The sequence below is a fragment of the Ptychodera flava genome, chromosome 15 (genome assembly GCF_041260155.1).
Source record: "Ptychodera flava strain L36383 chromosome 15, AS_Pfla_20210202, whole genome shotgun sequence".
Lineage (NCBI taxonomy): Eukaryota > Metazoa > Hemichordata > Enteropneusta > Ptychoderidae > Ptychodera > Ptychodera flava.
The window spans coordinates 24558302-24580224 of NC_091942.1; the positions used below are offsets into that span (position 1 = coordinate 24558302).

General features: G+C 41.3%; 2 protein-coding genes across 4 annotated transcripts in view; one reads left to right on the top strand and one right to left on the bottom strand.

The window, feature by feature from the left end:
• Positions 1-19670, bottom strand: part of LOC139151622 (serine--tRNA ligase, mitochondrial-like) — a 42988-nt gene extending 23318 nt beyond the window's left edge. The window contains exon 1 of one of the 3 annotated variants that reach the window (XM_070724541.1): positions 19510-19670. The gene's annotated coding sequence lies outside the window, so the exon portion shown is untranslated. The remainder of the gene's footprint in view (positions 1-19509) is intronic. The other 2 variants (XM_070724539.1, XM_070724542.1) reach the window with 2 other exon arrangements.
• Positions 19671-20036: 366 nt separating this feature from the next.
• LOC139151623 (suppressor of cytokine signaling 2-like) lies at positions 20037-21159 on the top strand. The gene has a single exon (XM_070724546.1). It carries the CDS (start codon positions 20199-20201, stop codon positions 20970-20972), a length of 774 nt encoding a protein of 257 aa, XP_070580647.1. The 5' UTR covers positions 20037-20198; the 3' UTR covers positions 20973-21159.
• The last annotated feature ends 764 nt before the right edge of the window (positions 21160-21923 follow it).

The window sequence follows — 21923 nt, forward strand, 5'->3', positions numbered from 1 at the left end:
ACTCAGTAATACTTAATGGGTCGCCTGTGGGGTATCCCGATGCGCCATTGTCACAATCGCTCGTCTCGTCTGTCCATAATCTGTTCAAGTCCCAATGCGATGTGTGAGTGACGTCATAGATTATAGTACTTAGGCATTTACAAGGCGCAGCAACGCCTGTCCACATTTAATTGTTTTCACGTTTCTATTGTACAACTTCGGTTATATTACGTCATAGTATTGTTCCCCAATCTACATGTCATGCCACAAAGTGGCACCATAGGGGGCAGTTCGCATGTCTGTGCCTAAGGGTATTAGTTAACAATAGCAAGAAGAAACCTCTGCTCAGACCAATACACCTTTACCCCAACCCTCAGGAGACGGACATTTGAACTGCCCCTATATGGTGGCACTATAAAGCGAATGGTCTTTGACCGAGCACAATAACGGTGCAGATATTGAAGCATGGAGATGTGGCATGATTTGAACGCAGTACACGCCTCGAAATGAAATTTGCTCAAACTGTCATAGACCATCTTTCGAAATCAAGAAAAAAATAAAAAATAAAAAGGGTAAACCCCTGCAGGTGCGATCTTTGTTGACTTTGTGGACTCACAATCAAAGGATGGTGAGTTCGAGCCCCGGCATGGCTGTGGTGTTGTGTCCTTGGGCAAGGCACTTTATTCCTCATTGCTTCTCCCCACCCAGGAGTGATGGGTACCTGGTAAGACAGAGGTTGTTATGTGTGTTTAGCTCTGCTGCGCTTATTGGCTGCACATGTGAGCTGTTGTCTGCTCCCCAGGGAGTTGAGTGGTATAATATTAGGTCCAGTGACCAGGGGCAATAATAATTGTAAAGCGCCTTGATCACATCTACTTGTGGATATGTGCGCTATATAAGAACCAAGTATTATTATTATATTATTATTATTATTATTTTGTCAAAGTTAATCCGGTGATAATCTGGTGACATCGTCCACAGATTAGTAACTAACCCTTGCTTTCTTGGACGCATTAGGCAATCAGACCATAGGTCAGGGACCGTGATCAAAGGCAGATACATGTAACAGACGCAACACAGTGATTGCGTAAGATTGTCAAAAGGACAAATACAGTACACAGAGTAAAGGAGAAAAAGAAATCTTGCAAAACCAGCGCCAACATAAGACCGAGACACAAGGTTGGTAGTATAAATCTTTATTGGCAATATTATATCATGGCCGAACGTATTAAAATAAAATAAACAATAGCATCAAGAGACCTGTGCTCAGATCAAGACACCTTTACCCCGTGTCCCCTACCCCTGGGGACGGACATATACACTATCTCCTATGCTGTAAGCAACAGCGGTAAACCACGCGTGGCGGTAAGCATAGAAACCCACGCATGTTTTATGCACCACACCCCTACGGTGCGTGCGCCAATGTCAGCTATGGCCCGAGTTGAACAAAAGCGCCTTTCGGAAATCCTGACTGAGAGACTTTCAAAGTCTGCATTTCGCGGTTGCGAAGGCTGTTGAAGTCACAGAGACCTACATTAGGCCAACGTAATGACGTGCCTCGTGGAAGTAGGGTAGGCTGGTCGTGAACTTCCAGAATTCTGTTTCTCTTCAACGGTATACAACCTATAAAAACAGCAAAATTTGGCAAAATCATGTATAATTTAAAAAAAAACGCAACAAAAAGGTCGGGTGGGGGTTTCAATAAGGTAGGCCGAGCTGCTTTGAAAAAAAAATATATATTTTAAAATTTGACCTCGTGAAATCAAACGGCACACAGATCCGCCGGCGGGTGGGTCATATAGCACACCAGCACAAAGCAGGCCTAATTCGGTCAAAGATGTCAGACTGGAACTGACATGTCTTTCTGCGGTGCAGTTCGAAACGAATGTCAGCAGCAGAAAAAAGTCGTGGTAATGAATATTAAAATCAATTTATATGATAACTGAGAACCTTTGTATTCTGTTATACAATAAATGATGATATTGAACTTTACAAAGAGGAGTCATTGGTGACGATATCCGCCCAAGACAATGAATGTTACACTGACTCCCTCCATTCAGGGAATGTGTTAGAAGTCTGAGATGATGCACGTGTGAGTTGCTGCGTCGTCCTATCCGTGGTACGCAGAACTCTTGAGGAGATCAAACTTTATACAGTGCAGTGCAGATGTCAGCCTGCGGTTTCTTTGTTGAGTCAACCCTTCGTCTAAAGTTATTTGAGAATGAGTAAAGTACACATCAATGTGAATGTGTTCTGTACAGAAAGGAGCCCAGTTGAAAAAAAAAAAACACTGAATCAAATTGAAACACAGGAATGCACTGGAGCGGCGAGGGTGTGTACGCATCATCGCTCACAAAGGTCTCTTGAGTCTTGTCCGGCAGTTTGATGCTCATTGAAATACAAATAGAAGACTGAAGTCGAACTTACGACCCATACAGGCGGACGATGGGTTGGCCAATGTACGTATAGGATGAATGAAATGAAATAGGTTTACTAGTCAGTCCATTGTGTTAATGACAGCTTGGTATAATTCTGACGAAATCTTATGTATGTTGTCTCTTATCCCTCGAATTCAAATAGAAACCACATCACCTAAATGTCAGCCATTTGTCAAAAAGGACAGCATCGTCATTTTTCAAAGAAAACGTGCTTAGTTGTCACATATTTTGAAAAGCATGCCGCTGTCTGGATAAAATAGTATATTAATGACTCATTGACGTGAGGGGACTGTCGAAAAGCATTGCCAGAGAAACCTTCAAAGGTCTTCTATTCACTGCGCGATTACGGATCAAAAGTCACAAAGACTGTCAATAGGACAAAACAGGATAAATGGTATAGGTGAAACTCAGTCGAAAACAATTTTACTTTCGTTTTTAAACGGGTTGCGACGCAGCGAACTATTATTCATAATAATTTTTAAGAATTCAAAGAAAAGTTGGGTCAAGGTTGTTTTAATAGGATAAGGATCAGGTTACTGGAACTACATGTTCTTTTTTTATTTGGCCTCAAATGGCACACCTCTCCACCAGTGGGCCATGACACAGAAATAACTCGGTCAAAATTGTATCAGATTGAGACTGCCCCCCCGGGGGGCAAGAAAAGACAGGTCTGTTATGGCGTATACTCGACAGGATTGTCAGCAACGAAGACAAGACTTGGAAAAAAACCACGATGATGATTATTAAAATCAGGAAGATATAATCGATCACCTTAATAATCTGTTATATTGTCGAGTAGAAACGTTGAACTTTATCACTGGTCAGTGACGACATTTAGCCTAAAGGTGTGTCGAGAGTTTTGAAGTCTATGTGCATGTGTGTGTGTGGGGGGGGGCTGTCTTTGATGACGCACATGTCACAGTCGCCGCATGGCTGTGTCACCCGATCCGGGCACTTGTGGGCGTCGTTACACCGACGGTGTAAAATATACCCAGACTCTATCAGGGCCACTCTGATCCAAATGTTTCCGAATTCTATGACAAGGTGTGGATAGGGTGGCAAGCCTGTGATATAGGTGGAACCCCGAAAAGGTTATAATTGTACATCAGTGCAGTATACAGGTCATGCCTCCGACAAGATGTTGAAAAGATTACTACAACCCAAATGAACTATCAAAACACGAGTGAGGATTGAAACAACGGAAAAAATTGTCGAAAGACCGAAGGAACGAAATGAAATCAGTTTACCGGTCCTAGCACTCCCATATATATGCTTTTAAATACAGTATCGGGAACAGACAATGTCACAATATCTTCAACAGTACCGCCTCTTCTTCTCATAGGCGAAACGAAATGAAACGGCGAATTGATGTAGCTTTTTAGTTATCAAATAAAGTTATGCACTAGGGGGGAAATGACATCAAAGGATTTACGATAAAACTGAAAAAATCGCACGTAAAATGGGGTTTGGCGAGCCTAGGCGAGCCTGGGGGCAAGTGCACTATATATCTTACGCCTACACAGACAGACACCAGCACAATGTCATCAAAGGAGAAGGTCCTATCTTGACTTGTGTAGGCGTAGCATAAATTTTGAGCAAAATCACGCCTTTTTCAATAATTTTCATTTTTGTTAAGCAATGTCTTGCAGCCTGTACTTTCCTTTAATGATGAGGTTATCCGATAACAAATTCTTCAAGCGAAAATATCCAGTCACTTTCCCTTTTCTTTGTTGCCGACACCGAACGATATCTTTTCGCGCCTCTGTGACATCATCACTCTTGCATTCGAAATGATATCCACGCCCCGCCCTATCACTTTCATTTTGACGTGCATATTCTCTTTCAGCCGAACGACTACGATTTTCTCTTTCTCTTCAGATGAAAGGATACCGAGGCAGACAAAGCAACCGTTCCATTCAAATAAACATCGAAACAGATGAATTTACGAATTCACCACTTTCTTTTACGCAAAGACACCTACGTGCGACACGTCGGCATGCATGTCGGTCTTGACCGTCCTTCAACCTTTAGCTAAGACGTTAATGGAATACCGAATGCAGGCTTGGGTCTAAAAATCTCTCACCTGTAATCATCATATTATAAGGGACGGACCATTAGATCTTGGGAGGGGGATGGTCAAAAACAGAAAAAAAAATCAGAGCAGAAAGTTAGGGGAAACAAAATCTTCAAACTAGTTTGCAAAAAAAAAAAAAAAATAAGAATACAAATGCGTAAAAAAATCTGCAAAAGTCTTAAAAATCTTGAATTTTTTTAGATTTTACCGACAGGAAGTAGCTTTCTGTATTTTTAGCACATCCTCCGGGCACATTTTAAATTTTATTGTATACATTTAGAGTGACTGTATCCCTTATACTGGAAGTTGTGATCATCTTATCTTTTCAGGACTTTTGTATTCTGATCACTTGAAAATTATAAAATTATAGAGCCTGTTTTCTATTTGTTTCCTGCGTACAAACCAAGCAGGTGCACTAGATAAAGCATTGAAACTATGGTATGGTTGTCAAGACAGAAAGTTATATTTGCCTTTTAAGATCAAGGTGAACATATGCAGGCCACATCAGGTTCATTTTTTTCATAGCATTTTATTGCAATGATGAATGCAAGAATGGGTGAACAAGTAGAAACACATCAATAATGATAAAACAACATATCAGGTCGTTATGTATTATTTTGCTTTTAATTAGGCATTTTCAGTTCTTTTTTCTCAAAAAACAGCCTTAAAAACAACAGCAACTTATTTTTAACATTCAACAATACACTACGTAGAATGCCATCTATCCAACAAATCCCAACACAAAAACACACAAAAGGGTTGAACTTTGAAGGTTTCTCGATAGCAAATACTGAATAAATCTGCATGACTAATCGTTTGTGTGTAGCAAATGCTGAATGACAATTATCTGAAGAATTTTTCCACCACAAAAAAAGAGCATGATTTAAACAAATCTTAAGGGACTTATGTAGCAAATTTCAAAGAAATTGGACAAGCCCTTTGAGAGAATACAGATTTTTTGACCATAAATGGCATAAATTGCCCTAAAAAGACAAATATTGAAATTTCACCAGTTCTATACACATCCAATCATTTTGGACATGCTGCTACAGAGAAATAGATGTTTTGATCAAAAAGGGCAAAAATTGCCCTAAAAACACAAATATGCAAATTTCGCTATATTTTGCAAACAGCTTCTCAGCTTGTCAAAATCAATTGTAAATCATGAGATATGCATGATGTTTGGCGGGGTGAATGTTGGCATTTCACCACGCAGTAGAAAGCGAAGCCAGGAAACCCAAATAGTCAATTTTCAAAACATAGGAAGCTACTGAGGAGCAAGAAGACCATGTTTCAGAGAAAGATGTGTAATCTGAAAAAATACTCCCCAAGTGCCACCAAATAACACCATTTGAATCTCTATTTTTTAAAAGCTTCAACGGCAGGAGGGGGGACACCCTCTCCTGACCTCCCCCCCCCCCCCGACCGCTTCGCACCACATCTTCACCCGCTTGTAAAAAAATCCTACGGAGAACACTGTCATCATACAGGGAGGGAAACTCATTGCCGACATTGTCTTTTTTCTGATTTGTCTCATTTATATGAATCATCTGTTCAGAATTGTTTACAGAACCAGGAGTGACGGATGGACTGTCATTGGTTGTGCAAAAATCAGTCTCTGATTCCACCACTTCTTCATTTCCTTCTGTTCCAGTATTAGGCAGTACTGTTGGACATTCAGTGCGCAAGATGATCTGAAACATTTCGTGAAATCTATCAGCAATGTAAATCACTAGGCCATATGTATGTTTGGGTTACAGCACACAATCTTATTTGCGCTAGTGTTATGGATGTACATTGTATCCTCAGACAGCGTCGAACTAAAACAAAATTATAAATCTGAAAAAAAATTTACTCAGAAAAAAAAAATTAGCACAGCTTTTCTCATTTGGAAAATTTTTTTTTAGAAATTTACTATTGTAAAAAAAAATGTTCACAATTTCATTGTGACCACCCCCTCCCAAGATCTAATGGTCCGTCCCTAAAGTGAAAACCTGCCGCGTAAAATGGGTAGAACGAAAGGGCAGGGATCCATGACACCCCATGGGGCTCGAGACAGCTGGAAAATGCCGTGCACAAAGAAAGTGTGGCGCTAAAACAGACACATGAAAATACTAAACTGTTGATTCAATTCATTTAGAGGAGAGAGAGAGAGAGAGAGAGAGAGAGAGAGAGGGGGGGGGGGGAGGAGAGGTTCTTTATCGGAGACCTCAATGACTCTCGCACAGCCTATTATCAAAAATACTATTATCAATACTATAGATAATAATTAACTGTTGATTTTTTTACAAGGGCAAAGTCGCGCATCTATACAACAGAACGTTATGGACGGGGCGCCATCAAATTAAAGAAAAATACCTGCACATGTGTATTAAAATGTCGCCGGCGGCAGTTTCAATTGGCTTTAAAGCCCCACTTGCTGTATTTTTTAGCATTATTTTTGTGACTTTATTTCAAACTAAAATACATGTAAGTTTGTGAGAATGTACTAATTCAGGTGTGAGTATACACTTATTATTAACTACCCGCTGGGACTGTATGTGCTATTTTTCACAACATACACTTCAATTAAATGTTTGCCCAATGCGGAAAGGCAAAAACCGTGGATACTGTGCCTATCTGCACTGAAATCTTCACATAAACTGGACAGAGTGGTCAAATGTAATGCATAGGGGTGAATGTTTTCAACTGTGACATTGTATGTTGTTTCCTATAATATTACCAGATTTTGAAAATGGCGGGAAATCAAATGACCATTAAACTTTGAATTTTCCTGTCAAATGTTTCACGAAGGAATGGTTTCCTCTTGTATCAAAAGCCCATATCGCCATCTCTACAGCAGAATTTGTCAACAGCTGTATCTGTCATCTAGAGATAAAGGACGCACAATTTAATACGAGATTTTTCTGCAGACATGCAGAATACACTCACTATATACGAGGGGGCAGAGTCTTTATTGCAGGGCCGACAAATAGGAGCGGTGTGGACGGAGCAGCCATAACTGTCTCATATCTCTCTGGGTGTCTGTTGCATGACTGTGTTGATGGGTGAATACTGGTATATTAAGATAATATCTATTAATTGCTCTGGTTTTCATTCCGACCTGAACTACGAAGGTGCTCACAGTGGGCCCCAGCCAAACTATGCTCACCATGCACGTACTTGCGGCAGAGCTCTAACGGATTATTGATGGCGATTCTGTCAAGACATTTTCAGAGAAACGAGTCAATTCAATTTAGAGGTACACAACAGGTCTGTTGCCAAGAGCAAACGCTAGAAGCATAAAATGTCAAAGATTGCTGTGCTATGAGAGCGTCTGGCGGGCGTACCTCAGTGACCTTTAATAGTTGTACTGATAAGAAAGGGGTCGAGTTGAAGCGTGCCTCAAGGATGGATCCAGGGTAGCGGGGACAACCTATAAAAGATGTCAAATCCCTAGAAATTAAAGAGAAACCAAACGTAAATGGTCTGCTCTTTGTAAGAATTAGAGAAAGAAAACTTTGCCCTTTTTACAAACAACAAAATTCAACGTAAGTTCACAAAGGTATTATGTATTCTGACTGCGGCCTCTGTCTGTCGCGTAACTAGCTCTGCATGGCACATGCTCTGCATGTGTGTTACCGGCGTTATACGGCCTCCCACCACAGTGAGACCGTATGACGCCGGTAACACAGCCCTGCCATGCAAAGCTATCTCGTAACGCGATTCACTTGATGCGCATTGCATTAGACCTACAGCGAAACATCATAGGGGCACTTTCGTTTTTCCTATTGACAGCCAATCGTAGAAGAGAACCACGGTACAGGACCGAGAGTCGAGTCAGTGCACGGGGTTAGAGTAAGAATAGAATTTGCACACGACGAGCATTTACCATGCAGGCCAACTTGCTTCTGGACGTGCCTCATGCCCGTCAACTCACGCGTGAAGAGCTATTAACTATACGCATACAGCGAAGGCGCGGCCGCCTGCAAACCGTGTTCAGAAACACAGGTGATAGATACAAAATGAAAGTTATGCACAATACCAAGCAACTCGCTTCGCAACATTTGGTTTTGAAAAACATTGACCATGGATGCTTTTGCTTAGCCTAGAATGATGTTATCGATGAATAAGGCCTGATTTGCAAACCGCCCCTCTCCAGACTAAGGGACCGTTCAGTTTTTACGGCCGGGGGGCCGGCAAAAATCCAGGGGGGGGGGGGGGGGTTCATCATAATTTTGGAATCCGCGAAGGGGGGGGGGGTCATCACTTTTTCACTGGTAGGAAAGGGGGGGTCACCACATTTTCAAAATCATAATACCTACAATAAAGTTCACTTTATGCCATGGCCATGATCGACCCTCTTTACCGGCGGGCCGCCTTCGGCGGCCCACTACAATAAATATATACTTTATGTATTACCCATGACCCTCCTAACGGGCAGACGCCTTTGGCGGCCCACTCCGATTAGGTTTACTTCATGCAATGGCCATGATCGACCCTCTTTACCGGCGGGCCGCCTGCGGCGGCCCACTACAATAAATTGACTTTATGTAATACCCCATGACCATCTTAATGGCTGGACGCCTTCAGCGGCCATGGTCAGTAAAGTTTACTTCGTGCAATGGCCATGATCGACCCTCTTTTTCCCAGCGGGCCACCTTTGGTTGCCCACTAGAATAAAGTTGACTTTACGTAATGGCCCATGACCCTCTTAACTGGCGGGCTAATAAAGTTTACTTTTTTTTTAGTCTATGGAAATGAAGTTAAAAAATTGCCTTACAGTTGTCCTAAGTAACGTACAGACGTTTGCATGGATGTGGCTGAGAAGTTGTGCACTGGCATCTCTGCTACACGAATAAAGTGCGCCGCGTACCGGAGTTCAAATCCAAACCGTGCGGGTAAATTTGACATATGGGTTTTGGTTATTTTTCAGCGGGGGGGGGGGGGTCATCAATTTTTTTCGTCTGACAAAGGGGGGGGGTCATCATTTTTGCGCGAAAAATGCAGGGGGGGTCTATATTGATTTGAACACTGGCGACAAGATTTTGCCGCCCCCCCAGGCCGTAAAAACTGAACGGTCCCTAAGTAAATAGACAGGGTTAGGGACGGACCATTAGATCTTGGGAGGGGGGTGGTCAAAAACAGAAAAAAAAATTTCAGAGCAGAAAGTTAGGAAAAAAAAATCTTCAAACTAGTTTGCAAAATAAAAAAAAATAAATAAGAAGACAAAGGCCTAAAAAAAATCTGCAAAAGTCTTTACAATTTTGAATTTTTTTTAGATTTTACCGACAGTAAACAACTTTCTGTATTTTTAATACATCCTCCCGGCACATTTTTAATTTTAATTTATACATTTAGAGTGACTGTATCCCTTATACTGGAAGTTGTGATTATCTTATCTTTTCAGGACTTTTGTATTCTGATCACTTGAAAATTATGAAATTATAGAGCCTGTTTTCTACTTGTTTCCTGCGTACATACCAAGCAGGTACACTAGGAAAAACATTGAAACTATGGTATGGTTGTCAAGACAGAAAGTGTATTTGCCTTTTAAGATCAAGGTAAACAGATGCAGGCCACATCAGTTTCATTTTTTTCACAGCATTTTATTACAATGATGAATGCAAGAATGGGTGAACAAGTAGAAACACGTCAATAATGATAAACAACATATCAAGTCATTATGTATTATTTTGCTTTTAAAAAGGCATTTTCAGTTCTTTTTTCTCAAAAATCAGCCTCAAATAACAACAGCAACACATGTTTTAACATTCAACAATACACTACGTAGAATGCCATCTATCCAACAAATCCCAACACAAAACACATAAAAGGGTTGAACTTTGAAAGTTTCTCGATAGCAAATACTGAATAAATCTGCATGGTTAATCGTTTTTGTGTAGCAAATTTCAAAGAAATTGGACAAGCCCTTTCAGAGAATACAGATTTTTTGACTATGAATTGCATAAATTGCCCTAAAAAAACAAATATTGAAATTTCAACACATCTATATACACATCCAATCAATTTGGACATGCTGCTACGGAGAAATAGATGTTTTGATCAAAAAAGGGCAACAATTGCTCTAAAAACACAAATATGCAAATTTCACTATATTATTTAGCTTATTTTAGCTTCTCAGCTTGTCAAAATCAATTGTAAATCATGAGATATGCATGATGTTTGGTGGGGTGAATGTAGGCATTTCACCATGCAGTAGAAAGGAAGCCAGGAAACCAAAATAGTCAATTTTCAAAACTATACGAAGCTACTGAGGAGCAAGAAGACCATGTTTCAGAGGAAGATGTGTAATCCGAAAAAAATGCTCCCAAAGTGCCACCAAATAACACCATTTTTATCTCTATTTTTCAAAAGCTCCAACGGCAGGAGGGGACACCCCTCCTGACCACCCCCCGCAAAAATACTCCCCAAGTGCCACCAAATAACACCATTTTAATCTCTATTTTTCAAAAGCTCCAACGGCAGGAGGGGGACACCCCTCCTGACCACCCCCCACAAAAATATCCCCAAGTGCCACCAAATAACACCATTTTAATCTCTATTTTTCAAAAGCTCCAACAGCAGCAGGGAGACACCCCTCTCCTGACCTCTTCCCAGTGACCGCTTGCGTGGCCGCTTGTGGTGCTTGGCACCACGTTTGCCCTCTTTACCTTCAGACAGCGACGAACGAAAAAAAAATTATAAATCTGAAAATTTACTCTGAAAAAAAAAATTTGCACAGCTAATCTCAATTGGAAAAAAAAATTTCAGAAATTTACAATAGTAAAAAATTTTTCACAATTTCATTGTGACCACCCCCCCTCCCAAGGTCTGATGGTCCATCCCTTAATACATGAATGTAGGCCTAGACAGCAGCGAAAAGTCAGCAAGTGCTGTCAACTTCCGGTAATTTAGTAACCTGGGCCGTTGTCGCCGGTCGCGCAGTGGCAACGTTACAGTAACATTCATGAACTAATTTTCAATAATATGAATATGTAGGCCTACACCTAGCTGGTACAGGCACCACGAAACGTCGAATTCGTGTATCGCATAGATCGAACTGTACACATGTTGATATGAAATGACTGCCACGAGGTCACCTGAGGCCACTGTGCCAGGTTTACAGGTGTAGTGTTCTTCCTATGCATTTACTTAATCCTATTCTTTAATGCGAGTATCGGTGTTATTTCTTATGAACTGTAGGCGATTTCAAATAAATGCTCCGCGCAAACGCTGTATTTCGCGGCTACACGACCAGCGATAAAATATGCCGCCACCACTACTTGCAAGCACAGAGTACCCTCTGTGTTGCAAGTCGGCGTCCACGCTCACAGGTCTACCCTATAACTGTAAATAATGTAAATAGTGGGGGGGGGGGGGGTGTTATTACCACGAACTGCCTAATCTTATCATAACGGCAACGATAGCAAGGTGGTTATTTATATTCATTGCGACAGTGAAAGAGCGACAGCCATCCACCCTGCGCACACAAGTGGCTTTCGCAACGCATCAGATGTATTAACGTTACGTGGCGCCGATAAATAAGTATACATGGATGTGACTTGAAGATTTAACGCCATTTCACGCAATCATGTCACAACCTTTGCATGCCTGGGGCGAGATTTACGCGAGAGCTAGCTAATTCTCGCACGATTCACCTGATCTCTCAATATTCCCACTACGTCTATAGCGTGCAAACGCATACAATCTGCAGTATATTTGTACTCATAGGCCTTGTGTAAGCAATTTTACGCATTCGAACCCATGGCCTCTGAACTATTTTCGGGAACTTTGGGAAAACACCCGCACGCATAATAGGTGGATACAGAACCGAAACAAGACTATCGAGTACCGGTGATCGGAGATAAGCTTTTTGTGTCGATACCCGAAATTCATCGTGACTTGCATGATTCCCCGAAACGAAAACGAAACGAACACGACGCAATGAAGTCATTTAATATATATATATATATATATATATATATATATATATATATATATATATATATATATATATATATATATATATAACACAAAAATTTATATAGCACCTAAATATCTAAAGTTATAGCTATAGATAAACGTAGATATCTGTCTGACTATTGCAAGATGCATGTAACCTAAGTAACATATATTATTACTTTTAATTGTTTATATATATATATATATATATATATATATATATATATATATATATATATATATATATATATATATATATTATATATATATATATATATATATATACAGCGTTGGAAACTACCGCCCGTCCTCCCGTCCGAGACGGGTAACTTTTCAGTCGGACGGGAGGAAAATTTTACTTCCACGTCCGTGTGTCGGGCTCTCGATAGTAGCCTATACGGCATACCAAGTAATCTCATCGATCAGCCGCTTCTAGATGTTGTGTAAAATAAACGAAATGTAGTATACCAATACGTCCGACTTCGACGCGTTTATGCTCCTGAAACTGTGCGACGCCGGAACGCAATGCAAGCGAGACACGTAAACACGGGTAAACAGGAAGTCTCTCATACTAGTAAACCTCACACTAAGCGAGATTGTGCGATATCAGCCAGTGCTATAAATATAAAGATATAAAGGAAACATATAAAGATATAAAGGATATAAAGGAAAATGAGGGCAACTCCACACATCTAAAGGTGCCGCCAACTGCTAAATTTCATGAATTTCGCAAAATCGTCACAAAACATGTTTTGAAGGCTTATACGCCGATTTTTCGTATTTTTGACCTAGACCTAAAATTTGGAGGGGAAAGTAGAGCTGTTCTTAACTGCCCTCCCACTGGCATACAAGAAAAATGTGCCGTCCCACTGAATTTTGATGCCCGCTGCCCTCCAGTACCTATAGTCTGCCCGCTCCCCACTCCCCACAACATTTCAAGCTTCCCTCTGCCCTCTCCCCACTACTGAAATTTCCCATTGCCAACTAGATGCCTACCAGGCAACCCAGATCAATGCAAACCGTGCGAGCAGCTAGCAGTACACCTTGGAACATTGCTCCCCTCTAAGTTAGGCGCTCAATCTCCCCGCAAGTTCAATCAACCACGCTGCTTTCCCCTCCCTCTACGTATCTTCCGGTGCCCACTGTCAAAAATTTTCTCCCTGCCCACTGAAAATAGTGAAATTTCTTCCCCGCCCACAGAAAATATCGATATTTTCTCCCTGCCCACTGATTAGTTTTGAAATTTGCCCGCCCGCTGAAAAACTGCGCATGAACACCTTTTTGCACGAACAGCTTAGTTGACAGCACCTGGCTCTACCAAGATTGTTTTGTATTACGATATGGTGAAAAAAAGGATCATTGCATTTATTTTGTGTGGAATACATGGCGAGACACCGGTGAATCGATAGTGCTTTGACCCTAGTCATGTGATTTGGGTGCCCGGTAAACCGGTTTATTGATTGAGTGATTTCTCTTAACGGTGTTCGGAACCAAAAATGGGGTTCCTTCATCAGTCGCTCTCTTGTTCTGTATCCCATCCGCTTGGTTGTGTGATGAAGTCATCTTCGTTCTCGAGGAGGAGAAGCCAGATTCGTTATTGAGAGAGTTAGCCACTATTGACTGATTCTATAGTGAGCGATCCGGTGTGTGGTGTCATATTATAATTAACATGACCCAGCATCGACCGGAGTTTCTGGACGCTTATAAGGATTTTTGTTTTGTGGAGGGACCGTGGGGCATACTAGTATTTTGAGCGTTGCTAGTGCTCGTTATCTTAACAGTAAATGTTGTACTAATCTGTCAACGATTAGTTTGTTTTAGGCATTTAAATCGATTATCCGAATTAACTTTTAGTTTTGTGTCAAGTTTTCGTGGACTTTGTAATAGATTTCGGGTCGATATTGTTGCCTGCTTTCCGGTGTTTGAAAAGCATGTTGTGAAGGGCTGCTTCGAGAAATAAATCTTGTTTCTCTGTGTTTAGCCATTCCCAGGTTTCATGGTTTCGTTAACAATATTTGCTGTAAACGGCCTTTGAAATCGGTTTGGTCTGAGGAGAGTATTGGTTTATTTAATTCATGTCGCCAACTTTGATTACTTATATGGCAGCTCTCTCAGTTTTTGACTTTCTTTGCCAGATGATATTTTCTGTATTGCTCAGCAATCTTTTCAGTTTGGTTGATTGTAGTACCAATTCGATGACAGATTGCATCTTGGTTTTATACGATAAAGTGGCATAAAATGGAGACAAATTAAAAAAAATGTTTCCTCGTTGTTAAAGCCGCTATCCTGAAACCTTTTAACTGTTTGAGCGATATGGGCAAAGTGTGTTAATTAATTAATCAGCGTGTTATCATCATTGTTATTGTAGAAATTTTGTATTCAAGTCCGGATTAGAATTCATTTCAAACAGTGGAATTCAGAACAGTTTGTAAGATCACAGTTAATACTCATGTTGAAAATAAAGTTGTTTACAGTTTGAAGTACATAATGGTTTTGTGTTTTTTGAATGAATGGATTTGTCAAAAATTCAGGACAGGCAACTTTCTGGCAGGACAGGCAAGTTTTGAAAGTTACCAGTCCTGATGTCTGGCAAATATTTTGGCCAGTTTCCAACACTGATATATATATATATATATATATATATATATATATATATATATATATATATATATATATATATATATATATATATATATATATTATATATATCTATATATATATATATATATAATATACAAAGTATAGATGCCCTCGTTGGAAATCACAGTGCTCGATGCTAAAACAGAGCGTTATGAATAATAACACCAAACTTCAACCTGACAATAAAATGTAAATTTAACATATGAAGCATCCAATCACATGAGCATGCAGATAATTTTTCATTGGTTGATACATCTCTAGATATTACAAAATCGGTACCAAGTGAGACCATCAAAAACTAATCATTTACATAATTAATTATTCCACCGCATTTAAAATCATGCATGTTCATTAAGTGATATTCCGAGAAGAGTAATCATAAGCTTAGAACATACCACGATCGTTGCTCACGGATGTCAATTAAATCCGAGACGACTACGTAAAACGGGCGCCTGCGATTAAACGAAGTCCCGCCAACAGAGTCAAGTCGTGAAGAACTCTAACTTGCCACCTACAAATAACTATTGCAAAATATGAAATTGATACCTTTCAAATACTAGTATAATCGATGGGACCTGCGTTCAGAAATTAGGACGGGAAAAATCTCACATACATGTATTTATACGCAGCAGACTGGTGCGCGTCTGTAAACGCTTAAAATGCTGGGATACAAAGCTAGCATGCATCCATGATCGACGCACGCACACCTGACGGAAGACCGTGCACGACAAACAGTCATCAAACAATGGGTCGCACGTTCAAGTTTCTATCGACCGACGACCATTTTCAAACGGCTAAATTCATTTTCTTGTTTATGGACCCTCCCTTTTGTGGAAGATTTAATTTTACCCCACCCTATGCACTGGAATTTCCACGCCTTTTCCTGGACGTATTGAGAGGTATGCTGTTCCACAGGCCTCTTAAAGTTATGGTATATTCAACCTGGGACGAATATACCTAGGTATACTAGTCCCATATTCAACCAATCGCGCATAAGCGGCTCAGATGTTTCGGAAAACACTACCACGACTCCTCCTCGAATCCTTAAAAATTGTCCTTCCCCGAAACAAATGACTCGGCCCTCCGTTTGTTGTGCATCCCTTCGCCGGTAAAATCGTGCGGTCCCTTACAGCAGTAGCTTGTCATATTCCTATAAGTAATGGGGGGGGGGGGGGTTAAAAGGTATGGCTCCTTATTCGATTCTGATGTCCAAATTGTCATCACAACCTGTCTGTCTGTCTGTCAGTCTGTCTGTGTGATGAAAGTGATATCCAGTCACTAAAATCTGAAATTCGGCTCGGACCAGAAGTCATTTATCTCACAACATATATAAGTCTGTAGTACATCATTGCGCACGATGCGTTGTGTCGACAAGGCAGATACTTGGTATTTCAACGCACTTTAGGGAGAAGAATGAGAAAATATAAGTGTCTTGATAGCAACATTCTCTGTAATAATCATGCGAACTCGTAAAGTTCGAAAATGCGATCTTCAAATAGAAGTTTATATAAAATATACCATTGCCGTCATCATTTTTCACTCGTAAAATGTGCACCGATCATTAAACTAAGAGCTCCGAGCCGGACTAGAATTCTTGTCGGTGGATCTAAAGTTCTAACCATGAATCATTCCTGAAACTTTCTGTCTGATACGGGCGAGCCCAATGAGAGATTTGAAACAAAAGTCACCCGCGGGGCCGGCCGGTTTATTGGCCAGATCTGGAAGTTATTTACAGGATGCCCGATGACTTAGATTTACTTCACCTGGGCAGGGCGGAACGACGCCTTCTCAATCAATACGACACAGATATCAGGGAGAGCGCCTTTGTTCACGTTAAAGGTGCACGTTAAAGGTGGTGTGTTTTGCGACGTCTTTTAGATATATATCAAATTCTCTACTTCATAATTACGGTGTCTGATTTTAGTCTTCACAGCTCAGGAGAATCGAAGTTACTCATACAGAAAAATTCGGGGGGGGGGCGTGTTTCTGTACATAGGTGTTACATTTATTTTTCTAATAAATACATCTAACACATAGCCCCTCTGCAAAAAATCGATGATATCGATTTGCAGGGTTCTAATTATCTGGGCACATCGATAGCATCGCTTTATCACTTCAGTGACTTGGATCCGTCCGCCGTTACTAATCGTACTTTGTGACGTTTGCGCTTGTTTCCGAGAATGAGGCCCCATGATAAAAAGGCGTTGTTATCATCATCCTAAATGCTCATAATTGATAATGACGATTATAAATACATAAACTCTCAAACACAAAACGGTTACCACGGAAACATGAACATTAAATGGACATAACTTTTGTCAGTTTGTCAAAATACCCTTATATTGAAATTTTCGGTTAACTGGAACTGATTATTTTTCGGATTGTAATTTTTACAATTTTGTTGTTTTTGCTACCGTGAATGTTAAAACAAGGCATCAATAATTCTTCATCGACAATAAATCTGGCTGTTTGTGACATAGCCCTTAGACAAAAACCGTAATATGTGGCCGCCTTCCTCAACCCCACCCCATCCCCTCGCGGCGTAGTTAGCGAGGGGACCTGCACAACCATGTTTAGAGCGCGAAAAGGCATAAATTGAAAAGAACAAGGAGCCACAATCAACACGGTGAGCTCTTAAAGAATATTGTCACTGTACTAGCGGTGACAAAATCAAAACAAAGTGGGTTTTTTTTTTGGGGGGGGGGACTCAATTCACTCCCAATATAGGGGTGTACAAAGCGTCCTATCTATGATCTTTTAATGATTTGCAAAGGAAGCGTACGATAAAAAGACTTAAAATGAAAGACGTGGCAAATCATTAAAATGCGCCTGTGGCCAAGGGGTGTAGCAATCTCGACAAATTTACTGGAAAAATCATTAAATATCACGGTGATTTAATGTCACTCTTAAATTTTGATGTTTCAGGCGGTTTCACCAGGATTCAAATTCACCGACTTCAAGTTTGTAAGTAACACAATCGAATGTATTGTTATTTAATGCTTTCACTGCATGGGATTTCAGTTATCGGCTACAACTGGTGAAAATTATGTCCCAGTGACTCACATGGTGCTTCCACAGGTAAAAATCCTGGATGTAATTTCACTCCTTTGATGTTTGAGATACTGGCAGTTTCACTGGCATTCACTGATTTGCTTCCGAAAAAACAAACAAAACAAAACAAAACAAAACAAAACAAAACAAAACAAATAAAGCAATCTATTGTTCTACATCATTTTCATGAGATTGCATCTACCAGTGGTGGAATTTAACCCCTTGAGCACTGTAATCCCCCCCTAAAAAAAATATCAGGGCAACATTTTACCAACTTTTATGAATTTTTCTGTAATTTTTTCCACGATTTTGGACTTAATGGACATACATTTTCATGGGCTGCACTTTTTGACCAAAATTTTGGGAAAAATCAGAAAAAAATTGTCTAGATCTGAAAGAAATTGTTGGCGTTATACAGTATAAAGGCAACAAAAATGGACTTTGGCACTCAAAGGGTTAATGCTCTTACTACTTCGGGGAAGCAGAACAAGCGAGTAATATTTACGAACGGTATGAAATTTAAAAAAGCAAGGAAAGTGACTCTCAAGCCAAACTGTAATAAAAATCAATTCGTTATTTCCACGAAAGTAGACAATCGGTCTTTATATTAATATACTTCGTATTGTTACAAATTGAATCTATATCACCGTGACGCACAGCACCCCAAAAGTGGAAATGATAGGCCTACTTCCCGTTAAATAGGAGACAAAACGAAGGCACGACTTTACCCAGTAACGAACAAAAATTATGCGCGCGTCGTGTTTAGAGAATTTACCTTATAATACGTGGAATCGGGAAGAAAAGTTATTAATATTGAAAGAGTAAGCGATAAGGGTAGTAGTACTATTGAATTATATTTTAATACTCAAGTGCGGTTATTCAATTTGACGTATATGTCCTTCGCTTTCTGAATTCTCTCAATCCATTTTATTTTTTATTTCAATGTCAAGGACAGTCATGACAGAGGATACTAAACGCGCCTGCTGCTGTAGAGTAATAGTGGGAGTCAGACAAGAGAGAAAAAATAATTTATCATCAAACACGCATAAACGGATAATTTCTTTCATTTTGACGCAAGTTTTCAGTAACAATTAACTTAATGTCTCGAGCACAGGCGATTTTACGCGATACTTTAGGTTTTAATAGCTCACAAGAGTCACATTACATTTTTCGCTTTGAAATTTGTTAGCTTGCGGAGTAGCGCCCCCATATCCATATTGTCAGTGACTTGCACACCGCTCGGTGGCGAATAACGCATGTCCCACATCTGCACATGGGCCGCATCGTTCATCGATTGACAGCAGGCGCCAGGCGCGTGCACGTACGTACGACCATGGAGGTAACTAGACGGATGACTATGGTTTGATCTGATCAAATCCTTACCGCTATCCCCGCTCTGCTTCTGTTCTCGCTACAGAGTTGAGTCATATCCTCTCAAAAACATGTTTTACGACACGGTTCTGGCTACTTCAGTACTGACAGCATTGTAAACAAGAAGCGTGACGCATGTTGCGGCGTTTCGCAGAACGGTACCTATACCGATTAAACAGCACATGCGCCACCATTGGCTGATATAATTATAGTAGCTTAGGGAGCCTCATGGTTCCAGGAAAATGCTGTATGCCCAATTTAGAAAACTCGCGCATATTATTAGAGCTTCCAGTGTACTGTTTGCCAACGACGCGGCTGTACTACTTTCGGTTCGGTGAAGCAAACTGTTAACAAAAGCCGTCAGCTTTACAAAAAAGTATCCACAGAGACAAGGAATTTTCGTGACTTTTGGTTTTCGGCGAAGCGTCGATCGTCCGAAACTGCTGAGGGAGTTCGCCGTAACGGAACAGGCCAGCTTAGCCGCTTATCAACCGTTCCAGTTCCGATTTGTGATTCGGCGAAATCTACAGTCACAGTACGTACGGGGAACGCAGCTACTGGAAAGCAGGTCGCGCGCGCAGCTCTGGGCCCCCGTTCCTGGAACGTAAACCGCTGAAAGCTCATATATACGACGATGTGGGCCAGGCGACCGGCAAACTTAGAACAGACTTCGACGGAGACAGTACCCACTCGCCGAGTCAATGACTGCTGTACTCACAACCAGCGCGCTACAGTGCTTTGATACGCAACTCAACATTGACATGTCGACGGTAGCCACCACCACTCTAGTGTCACTGTGCCTATCCCCACAAGGTAAAATGGCACAGGATGATAATAACGGTGCTGAACAGACACTTGGGCGGCTACCGGGAGGCGGCCGGATATACCAATACTACCAGAAGCATGTTTATCACCGGCATAGCCAACTTGATTTGGACAAAATTGTGAAAACTTTGGGCATGTTGGAGATGTCCTGTTGGTATCACGGGGCTATGTCATCGAAGGAAGCCAAAGACAAGCTCAGGTCGACCCCGACCGGTACCTTCCTGATCAGAGACAGCCAAGACCCGAGACACCTCTTCAGTTTGTCGGTAAAGACCCATCGAGGAACTACAAGTGTGCGAATCGAATACACCAGCGAGGGGAAATTCAGACTCGATTCCGACGAAAGTATAAGGGACCGGGCGCCCGTGTTCGACTGTGTTGTGAAACTGATAGCATACTACATGGATGGGGAGAGCACGACTTACAACCCTGGCAAGCAACTTTATTGGCTCGAACCATCTGGGAGAAAAGACGTCCCAGTGAAACTCAGCTGCCCGCTCAAAGCGGACGTACCGACGTTGCAACATCTGTGTAGACTGTCAATAAACAGGTCGCTCAAAACGAACATCTCGCCTAAGAAGCGTGTAGCGAACTTGCCACTGCCGGGGACACTGAAAAATTACCTCATGGACTATCAGTGTAGACAATGATATTTTGAACGACAAACTTTTCGATCTCACACTTGAAAGAAACTTATTTTTGTACAAGCCACTGTTGTTGTTTAACTTATGTTCAGAAACGCCGTTCAAATTTCGGTAAAAAAGTTGTCATATGTAGAAGACAAATGACACACACTGGCCGTAAACGGATATGTTCTTTCCGAAGACACGCACGTTTGTTGGAAATATCACTACATTTTTACAAGACCAACGCCTTGAGTGGTGACTTCGTACATCTGGCACGTCGTCGTAGCCGAGCCTACGTACCATCAGCAGCGTACGGTCAAATTCCACTAACAGCACGGAGGGGAACATACGGTGAATACCTGCGTGTCAACACTTCCGAGATTTTCACCGCTGTTCGCGGAAATGGTTGGCATGGTGACCTCGCTGCAAGCATGACGGCGCGGCAGGCGGCGTCTCTGTGAGCCGTTACAAGGACATGTTCCGACCGTTGTTAAAACCATAGGGCACACACCCTGGTTGAAATTCACGAAACCCATGGAGGTGATACCGGCGACCCGAACACGGGCGAGTAATTAGGAGCAACCGGGTTGACTTTTGCCGGCACATGTCTGATTTTGTACGATTACGTACGTCGACGTGGAGGCGGAGCATAAGCTTATGCTTATTTCGGATCGAATGCGTACTGACAATTTCACGTAACATTACATGCTCGGTCACGGAGAAAATGCTGTGATCTTGTTTTCACCTGTCGTCTTTAATTAATAGCAGACGACTGACCGATAAGTTTTGTTCGCGGCAACATTCTACAAAGGTATGAACATCGATCGATCCCAAAGGTGAAGCTGCGAGACGGGGAGAACTCATCAAACCACGCTACTGCAGCCTGGGCCTTGAGGCGTTCCTGAGACAAGTACTATACTCGCGTCAGTCAGTCCATACAGGTAATATCTCCGTATGGTCTGATGTCATTCGCCT